A 10,595-nucleotide genomic window follows, 5' to 3' on the forward strand; every position below is an offset into this window, starting at 1 on the left:
CCTCCATAGTATAAGGCCGACTCAAGAATTTGAGGGTCAAAACAAGTCCATCAAATCTAGAGTATGTTTGACCCTGATGATATGGGATACTTTTGCTGTTGACAAAGTAGTGGATGTATCAGCACGTGTTCTGTTACGCTTGTCTTCACATGTTTCCTTGTATCATTCTCACTTGCCCTATTTGTTCCTCAGGCAGATGTGGTATCTTCTCTGGAAGCATAAGATGTTGAAGATGAGTACTTGAGAGCAATGCCAGGTGAGTAATCAGGCAAGGGGTTCCAGGCAGTCAGTTCCTGACTGGAAGCTTGATTCCAAGTGTTGATTGATTGCTCTTTTTCTCCTTGTCTTGCAGGTAAGGACAAGGCCAAAGGAAAAGATAGGGAAAAAGCATGATATGGGATACTCTTGCTTTTAACCCTGATGATATGAGATACTCTTACTCTGGTGTGGCTTGTTTGCAGAGGTATTATCATGAGGAAAAGAAGCTGAGTATTTCGAGAGACTTTGCTGAGAGTGCCTTCTCGGATGTGAAGAAAAGTTGAGTATTTTTTTTTATTTGCAGGTCTGCCTGGCTGTGAAGGATGGAGGTCGACATATATAGGAGTTTCCCTAACAACAAGTAGTAGTGCTATTCCTTTACCCTTCTTGGTCATAGCAATGTAGTGGGAGTTGCAAGTTTCACGTGTTTTAACTTTGTCAGAGCACTTTGAAAAAGTGGTCTGTGGTATTTGGAAAGCTGATGTTGCGTGTGAAGATTGCAGACAAGCTTTATCCAAGGAAATCTGGCTCTCGAAGTTCGGAGAGCGGTGCCTCTTCGGTTTTTGAACAAGCAATCCTGTCGGGGATCTGACTCTCGAGATTCAGAGAACAGTGCCTCTTCGATTTTTGAGAAAGTAATTATGCTGGGAGTCTGACTCTTGAGATTCGGAGAGTAGTGTCTCTTCGATTTTTTAGAAAGTTATCCTGTTGGGAGTCTGGCTCTCGAGATTCGGAGGGCGGTGCGTCTTCAATTTTTGAGCACGTAATCCTGTTGGGAGTCTGGCTCTCGAGATTCGGAGAGCGGTGCCTCTTCAATTTTTGAGAAAGCAATCTTGTTGAGAGTCTGACTCTTGAGATTCGGAGAACAGTGTCTCTTCGATTTTTGAGAAAGTAATCCTGTTGGGAGTCTGGCTCTCAAGATTCAAAGGGCAGTGCTTCTTCGATTTTTTAGCACGTAATCCTATTGGGAGTCTGGCTCTCAAGATTCGGAGAGCGGTGCCTTTTCGATTTTTGAGCAAGCAATCTTGTTGGGAGTGTTTTCTCGAATGTGAGTAAAGGTTGGGCATTTTTACCAGTCTGTCTTGCCACGGAGCACGGAGGTTGACACACATTGGGACTTTCTAGTTATCAAGCAATGGTGCTGTTCCTTTACCCTTGTGGGTAATAGTAGGGTAGCTGGACCTTCAAAATTTATGTGTCTAAACTTTGTCAAAGATTTTTGGAAAAGTTATTTGTGGTACTCGATGAGCTGATGTTGCATGTGGAAAGTGGTGCCTCTTCGATTTTTGAACCAACGGCCCTGTTTCCCTTTCTTTTATAAGGGCACCAATTGTGTGCAAGAAGTACATTCAGAGAGTTATTGCTTGTAGGAATTTTCCCCTTACTTCAGAGATTTATTGCACCTCATTTCTCCTTCATCATTTATAAGAATGTCTGGCCCATCCAACCGTCGTTTTGACTTGAACTTTGGTGAAGAGGCAGCCATGCCTTCTCAAGACAACATATGGCGCCCATCCTTCTTATCTCCTACTGGTCCTCTTACCATTAGGGACTCTGTGATGAAGAATGATATGACCGATGCGGTGGTGGCCAGGAACATTCTCACTCCCAAAGATAACAAACTACTTTCCAAACGGTCTGATGAGTTGGCTGTTAAGGATTCTCTATCTCTCAATGTGCAGGTTCTGTGTCTAATATGACCCAATACCTATTTGCTCGAACCTGCCAAGTTGAATCATTGGCGACTGAAGTGATAAGTCTCAAACAAGAGATCAGAGGGCTCAAGCATGAGAATAAACAGTTGCACAAGCTCGCACATGACTATGCTACAAACATGAAGAGGAAGCTCGACCAGCTGTAGGAATCTGATGGTCAGATTTTACTTGATCATCAGAGGTTTGTGGGTTTGTTCCAAAGACATTTATTGCCTTCGTCTTCTAGGGTTGTACTGTGTAATGAAGCTCCAAATGATCAACCTTCGGTGCCTCTCCTTCTGAGGTTCTGCCTAGTACTGAGGCTCCGAATAATCACCATCTGGTGCCTCCTCTTTCTGGGGCTCTGCCGACTGCTGAGACTTCTCCTGAGCAACCTTTGTGAAAGCTCCCTCTTGTTTGTTTATTTTGATTGATGTATATGTACATATTTGTAACTTATCGGAGATATCAATAAACAAGCTTTGCTTCATGTCAACATATTGTGTTAAATACACTAAGACATTCTTCACTAAGTTCTTTGAATTTTTCCTTTTGTTGAAGCTTGTATGTTAATGCTTTGTGAGTAAAGCATGTAGGTTAAGGTAGTTCTCCTTTAATTTCCCGAGTGAGGAAAACTTCTCGTTTGGAGACTTGAAAAATCCAAGTCACTGAGTGGTCGTGAGACTTCCGAGTATCAAAGTGCAGTGGTATAACATTTTAATGAATGAAATGTAGAGATTTTACTTGGACATTCATAGTTCAAAACTCTTCAATCTCTTAAATTACTGTAATAATTTCGAATTCCTCGTTATTAATGGAATTCTTCATCACTTTTACCGGAGAAAGTTTGACTTAGCTAACAATAACGTATACACTTGTATTTGATTTGATATTTAGTTATTGGCCCGTTGCGTATTTAGTTTGATAGATAATTGAAAAAATGATGTAGTGCGAGTTGGGTATTGCTCTAGTGTGTAGTGTTTTCTTCTTCAATCAATTGTATCTCAAGTTTAAGTTTTAGGACAATTAGATACAATAAATATATGTTGACATTGGTAGATTATGTCCTCATTATATAATCATTTATTAGGTAATTATTATGTCATCGATATATGACCAACATATTGTCGTTACACAAAAAACTCCATTGGTTCAAAAGCTAGTACATACACGTGGCCATGGGTGTAGAACAATCAATTAAAATTTGAAAGTAAAGCTGCTTCATACTAATTTCTCGTTGACATTAACGCTAAAAACTTCTTTAGACGAAAATTTGAGTGTCACTAATATTATAATACGTATATCTTTGTCATATCACGTAATAATATTAAATAAATGTTTTATGTAATTCGTAATAAGGATTTCTTGGTCTCTAGATAGGCCGGCGAGGGTTTCAGAATCTTTTTATTTGTTTAACAGGATACTTAACCTAGAAATAGCTCAATCATAAGGTCCAACAGCTGAAAGATCACGACACACAACCTAATTTTCCAAGTTTAATTTTAAGGAAAACTAATGAAAAGGGCTTGAAAACTTTGAGTTTTAATGATAAGGACAAAATAAAGAGTAAAGTGAATAGTATCAGGATTGACTTTTTAGTGTAAAAATGTGGTTTTTCGTTAAAGTGAACAGTACCGGGTTCTTTTCGTTAAAGTTCCCTTAATTTTATGGGTTTATGGTATATCTCTTTTTAGCCGGCCTCTTGGACCTTGCTGCCTTTTTGTTGGGTTGGGTTGGTTTTGGGCGTTTTGCATTCTTTGTTCTATATTTTTGTTTATTTATTTTTTCTATCTAACTATTAAGAATTTAATTTATATAACTAAATAGTCAAATGTCATTCGGCTTCTACGATGAGAAGTTTGGAAACACTGGTAAGTGATGCTATTATTCATTTGATATATATGGGTGGCCGTCGGACAATATGATTGATATGTTTATATTATAAATTGATTGTTTTTGTTGATGCCATCATCGATCTATATTTTATTCATCTAAATAACATGGATTCCAATTCAGATGTAGAAGGAGGAGCACCCGGTATACATAACAATAGCGATGTTCTAAGTATTCTAAAAAACTACTCATGTATGAGTTCTCAATGAAAGCTTTGCATCAATTGACCCATTAATGTATCTCTGATATCCAAATAGAGCGAACCACTATTGCAATTTCAATAAATAAAACGTCCAACTAAGAAACTTAGTAGTATGAACAAATAATAAGATCAATTTGTTTGGCTTAATATTTGAATATTGGGGCTCAAAAGAAGGAAAGTCCAAGGATGCCAAATTAAAGGAAGACTTGCCCGAAGCCCAGTTCAAGCCCATGAATAAACTGAAGCCTTCTCAGCCAAAAAACAAGCCACGTGTCTATGAGTGAAGTGATAAGTGATGGAGACTAACTTACTATCATCCAAAGAACACTTTCTAGTGGCATTACAAGTAAAAAGTCGATGACTCACTACCTTCCAAGTGTTTTCGAGCAAGAGCAAAAGTTATAGCAACTAGGCCAAACTACCTATAAAAGGAAGAAGAGACAAACTCTGCTTTCAAGCCAGATTTGCATCCAAAAGCTAAAATCAACCCAGATTCAGTCATTTTTAGCATCCAAAAGCTGAAAAAAGCTATCTCTTGTCTAGTATAAAAGCTTTACTACCTCCCTTAGTGTTGTAGTATCGATTCTCTCGTGTAAACTTGTTTACCATCCATCCCTTTTTAGCATATAAACCCTGTAAATTCAAAGAGAAGTGACTGCAAGAAGTTCAACCTTACCAGACAAGGTTAAATCTTGCCTGAAACTATTTGTTTACTTTCTAAATTAGTAGATCTATTGCTTAATGCATTATCCAGCATGTATTCAAGTTGTTTCCACCTGTTTTTCTGTTTTAAGAGTTTTATTTGCATCTGGATATGGTTAGCTTGATGGATATATTTTCATTAAAAGTAATTTGAAACCAAACACATGACATAAGGGGCTTTGAACTCCCTTCATTCAAACATACAAGACCATGAACTAAAAGTCCTTGTTTACAAGGTAAGAAAAATAACTTAATACAAACTTAACCCATCTATGACAATCATTTGATAATAAGAAGTTGATGTAACTTGGGGCGTAAGTAATCAACATAAAACACACTTGTTCAACATTTGCTATACTGAGATAGTAGTGGCACGCCTAAGCACTTAGTTAGTTTTGATTGCGAGCCTCAAGGCTTACACCTAAAGCCCTATAAAGGCACTTTTCAGAACTAACTTTGTTCTCCTCTTGTAGTACATCAACAAGCAAGAACCCTACCACACATCCAAAGTACCAATCCTTTAGAGAGCTGTGCTGAGGTCCAAGGAGCCTTCTCCAGAGAAATCTTTACCTGAACCCAAATCATTCGTATCCCAAATTCTTGAAGCTTCATGCATATATAACAAAGAGTCTACAACAAACCTGTTACCAGTGTCCATAGAAGAGATTAGGCATCTTATTCTTGGCTTCCCACAAGATTGGCCTTCTTCTTTAGAACAAACTTTTGTACTCTCCCAGTAGAATTAGGCAAATCCCCAAACACGAAAGCTTGTGGAACCATAAAAACAGGCAATTTCTCCTCACAAAACTTCACAATCTCTTTACAACTTTCTTCACCACCACCACCACCAAAACCCTCCTTCAACTTCACAAAAGCACAAGGAGTCTCCCCCAAAACCTCATCATGTTTCCCCACAACAGCAGCCTCCAAAACTTGTGGATGAGTCAGCAAAACTGCCTCCACCTCAAGTGTGCTTATAGACTCCCCACCAGAAATTATAATGTCCCTTGCCCTATCTTTCATCTGAATGTACCCATCTGAATGCCGAACTGCCAGATCACCAGTCCTATACCATCCGCCCTTGAAAACTTCATGATTAGGGTTTGAGTTTTTCAGATATCCCAACATCAAAGTGTTGCCTCTTAACATAATCTCCCCCATTGTTTTTCCATCATATGGCACACTCTCCATACTATTCAAATCCTTCACATCAACACCTTCCATCATTAGATTGTACTGAGATTCCAACTTGGGTTTGCATGGTGTGACAATTGCCGGTCCAAGAGCCTCGGTCATGCCATATCCATGGCTCACATTAAACCCTAATTCTGTAACCTTGATCAGAATCTCCGATGCTGGCAATGCACCAGCAACAATAATCTCCACCCTTGATTTTATAACCCTAGTTTGATCATTTTCCGAGGCATCTGCTAGAATGTTTAATATAGAGGGTGCACCACATAAGTGTGTTACCTTGTGAAGATCAATTGCTTCAAAAATGGCTTTGGCTGAGACACTTCTTAGGCAGATATTGGTGCCACCAAGAGCAGCAACAGCCCAAGGGAAGCACCATCCATTGCACCTAAACATTTCGACCGTCCATAGAAAAACAGGCATTTTTCTCATGTCACTCTGAAAAATTGCTCCCAGTGAATTCAGGTACACAGCTCTGTGGCTGTACACAACTCCTTTGGGATTACCTGTTGACCCAGAAGTGTAACTCACTGAAATCGGGTCACACTCATTGTTGGGTCTGAGAATCTGAAAACCGGGTTCTGCTGGTTCCTGTAGGTCATTGTAATTTATGGCACCTAATGGAAGATCAAGATCAATATGAGAAGATGATGATGATTGGTCACATTCTGGGATTAGAATGAGGAGAGGTGGCTTGGAGTTGGAGTTTGATTGGGACAAAATGTCAACTGCTTGGAGGACAACTTCAAGGTACTGATGATCTACAAGAATGGCTTTGGCTTCCAATTGTTGTAATATCAAAGCTAATGCGGGTGCGTGCAGCCTAATGTTAAGTGCACAAAGGACTGCTCCTGCCATTGGAATGCTGAAATGTAACTCATAGAGTGCTGGAATGTTTGGTGCAAAAGCTGCAACCTGGTCAGGGAAGAAATTTAAACATTTAAATCATTATCAATTACTGTTACATTACACACACACACACACACACACATACACTGTTTTAGGTAATCAGGTCAAGTGTTGGCTCATCCTGCTATACAAAAATCACCGTATCTTATGTAGCGGGTAAGAACTTTTAGCTATTTCTTGATCCAATACTAAGGTGCTACATAGGTATTTTGTTAAGAGAAGTTTTTCTTTGTGATTGTCACACTGTTACTTAATATTATTTTTCACTACTCATGTTAGAACACGTGATTAGTTTATATATACAAGTGATCACTTGTGCAATAAAAAACACTTAGTTGGATTTGCTCACACAGATTTTTTCTATCATGGTATGTGAGAGAGAACAAAAACATGTGTATTCTACAGTTGAGATATTTTTTTTTCTTGATTATGCTTTGAATAAGTATTATATTAATAACCGGAATCTGTATTCAAGTTCTTTTCAAGATTGTGATCAGGAGACAGACAGAGACAACTAGTGTAATTAAAAAGGATATGCAAGCTTTTTCTGTTATCTTTGGGTCTGTGTACTACTTTGAGTTTGATGTAGTACCCTCTATAATGCAATATTGCAGTACAATTCAAACGTTTACATTAATATTCCTATTTAAGAGCCCATCAACACAAGTGATTAGCTTTTGACATAATCCCACTTCAAATTAATTAACAAGGAAAGAATAAAAAAAGACGATATTAAATTATCTGATATATTAAAATGGCTTATGACCGTTTCCAACTACTAAAGATTATTAATGGAGATTTTTCTTTCTCCAATTCGGTTTATTATATGATACAGAGAAGTTTTGATTATGTATGTCACACTAGTTATTATATCACTGGTTCTGGTCGATGTGCTGCCTCATATATATATATAGCTTTAGCAACATGCTAATTTTTAAACAGGACCAGTAGAATATGAGAGAAAGTTTGAGAACTGAGTCTGAGACCCCTTTTATTTTGGAAGTGCGTGAATACGTGTATCGCATGCAACGTAAGCTTTTTGGGTTTTAGTCGGTTTGGTCAAGACTCAAAGTGTTTGTGTTTCAATTGAATTCTTATTCTCAATAAGTTAGTGGAAGGGTTTTTGCGGTCTTTATCTACCATTTATCTTTGTCGGCCTAGTGAGGTCTGGAAGATGAAAATAAACACACATACAACGCACAAATTAAATCTACAAATGGGAATAAAATTAGCAATACACAACAAACATCTACTCATGCACGAATCAATTTCAATGACAGAGCATAAACTAGCATATATCAGTACATGTTAGGAAAACATGTGAGTACATGTGGATTCTACACATAATTCTCTACATGCAACGACTTAAGAGTCCTATGACACACTTGAACTGAACATTTCACTTAAAATTAATCAATTAATAATGGGTGAGAGGTTGTAATTGAATTGGAACTAAATGGTCGAAACTAAAGAAATGAAAGAACAATGACGAATTGAGAGCTTTTCTGTTTCTCATATTTCTTCATGATCAAATGCAATCTTATTCTTTAGCGACTACAAAGCTAGCTTACTATATATATATATATATACACATACATACATGTCTAGATTGTATATTCAAAACAATCATAAGATTCTAGAGAGAGTTTAATAGCTATCAAGAAATTTGGAAAAAACAAAACACAAAAGTTGACGCAGAAAAGCAACTCCAAACGGGCATTAAGTCTTTACTAAGAACTTAACAAACTATAACCACTTATCAGGATAGCTGACATTGCAACCCTCCCAAAGATGATTACATCTGACAATAGAGAGAAAGAGACTCCATATTTTAAAGCAATTTATGTACAAGACTTTCATTTCAAATTTGAGATACCCTTAGTAAAGAACAATCAAGAAACAAATATATATATATATATATATATATATGTATATGTGTAAAGAACAATCAAGAAACAAATATATATATATATATATATATATGTATATGTATATGTATATGTGTGTGTGTGTGTGTGTGTGTGTGTGTGTGTGTTTGTTTGTTTGTGTGTATATAAGCGTACGTAGAGTTGTTTCTAACCTATTAGCTAGCAAGTGTTTTATATTAACTGAAATGAGATGTGTAGTTTTATCTAAAAAAGCCTTTTTAGTTAAAATGATTTTTGAGATGTGCATAACTTTTTAGTTTGGTATCTGACAATGAAAATTGATAGAAGTGATCTTTGAGTTTATCTATCATATATCATTTTGTCATTCCGTGAAAAATTAGTCAATATCTTTGTTAAGTAAAGAAGTTGGTTTGATGAAAATATCCTTAAAAGGTGGTCATGTGGTCATTCACGTGACAATTTAATGAGGATATTGACAAATTTTGTACAGAGTGACTAAAATGATTTATGGTGGACAAACTTAGAGACTATTTATATCGATTTTCATGGTTAGAAACTAAAATGAAAAGTTATGCCAATCTCAAAAATCATTTTGACTAAAAATCTTTATATATATATATATATATAGATATAAAGTTGACTTATGCATAGATTGGCAGATGATTCACCATGCATGTTACTTTGGTGGTTCCATGATCCTGGTTCCTCAAGGGCATTGTCCATTTGACCCAGCATCCACGCCAAGATGCATGATCAAGTTGCGACTTGGTCATTTGGCACAATCGACTCACAAAAAAGGACCACCATTGACTTACAGAATTGATTAACTAATTTGTGTCTTAAAATATTGAGTCCGTCGTTGAGATCGGTCTTATAATATTGAGTCCATCGTTGAGATCATGATCAATATTAAATACTAAATAAAAACCAATCAATTCTTGACTTACTACAGTCGGAGTCGTTGGTGACTAGCTAGCCGTCAGCTAGCTAGCAAGTTAGATCGATCTCCATAGCCATGGCTTATATGGGTAATCAAATTTCCATGAAACTCAAAACAAAGTGTAATGTGATCTTAATTGTTAGAAGACCTTGAGATACCAGTTTGTGTTGAAAAGCCAAACACTACTTATAACAAAAGAAAATTGTCTTTTTACTGAATGATGAGTGAGATACTCATATAAAGATATATTCGTATATATATGAAACATTCAAAATTTTTACTTTTATTTCTAAAATCATATACAAACTAATATGACAATTCTTGAAACTAAAATATAATGAAATCAAATACAGTGAAATCCCTATATGTACTCATGTCATAAAATATTAGAAATATGCTACTTACAACATCATGGCGAGATATGCCTAAGTGGACGAAAGCTGAGGCAACCTTGAGACATCTTTCAAGGGTCTGCTGCCATGAAAATCTCACTCCACCGTAAACGATCGAAATCTTATCGCCATGGACAACAGCAGCTCGCTCTAAGAAGCTTATAGGCGACAAGGGTATGTAGTTTGCCGAGCACTGAACAAGACTAGCCTTATTCATGATTGCTACGTCTCTAGCTGGCTTGCCTAGCTAAGTACAAAACCACAATATATATAGGACTCTTCCACCCACGTGGAGGTGGATTGTCTGCCCTCTCATTTCCATACTCTTCTCATCCCTTACTATTTGTGTGGTCACGGTTAAACCACGTCAACATTTTATATTGATTTTTTTTATAAAAATAATAAAACAAAAAGTAATAGGAATATAAAATGTTGACATGGTTTAACCGTGACCACATAAAACAGGAAGGGATGGAAAGAGTATGGAAATGAGAAGGCAGACAATCCACCTCCTCCACACGT

The 10,595-nt window shown here is 36.9% G+C and overlaps 1 protein-coding gene across 1 annotated transcript; it reads right to left on the minus strand.

Moving 5' to 3' along the window:
• Positions 1–4,865: 4,865 nt before the first annotated feature.
• LOC103418254 (butanoate--CoA ligase AAE1-like) lies at positions 4,866–10,323 on the minus strand. Its single transcript, XM_070814152.1, has 2 exons — positions 10,087–10,323; positions 4,866–6,858 (listed from the first exon to the last, which is right to left on the minus strand). Exons 1-2 carry the CDS (start codon positions 10,288–10,290, stop codon positions 5,425–5,427), a joined length of 1,638 nt encoding a protein of 545 aa, XP_070670253.1. The 5' UTR covers positions 10,291–10,323; the 3' UTR covers positions 4,866–5,424.
• Positions 10,324–10,595: the final 272 nt, after the last annotated feature.

Source organism: Malus domestica, chromosome 15 (genome assembly GCF_042453785.1).
Source record: "Malus domestica chromosome 15, GDT2T_hap1".
Classification (NCBI taxonomy): Eukaryota; Viridiplantae; Streptophyta; class Magnoliopsida; order Rosales; family Rosaceae; genus Malus; species Malus domestica.

Bases quoted from the DNA above. Each gene is read 5' to 3' on its own strand.
- LOC103418254 (XM_070814152.1), bottom strand. From the start codon at position 10,290: ATGAATAAGGCTAGTCTTGTTCAGTGCTCGGCAAACTACATACCCTTG. The intron at 6,859-10,086 runs GTAAGTAGCATA...TTCCCTGACCAG, and splicing joins GCATATCTCGCCATGATGTT to GTTGCAGCTTTTGCACCAAA.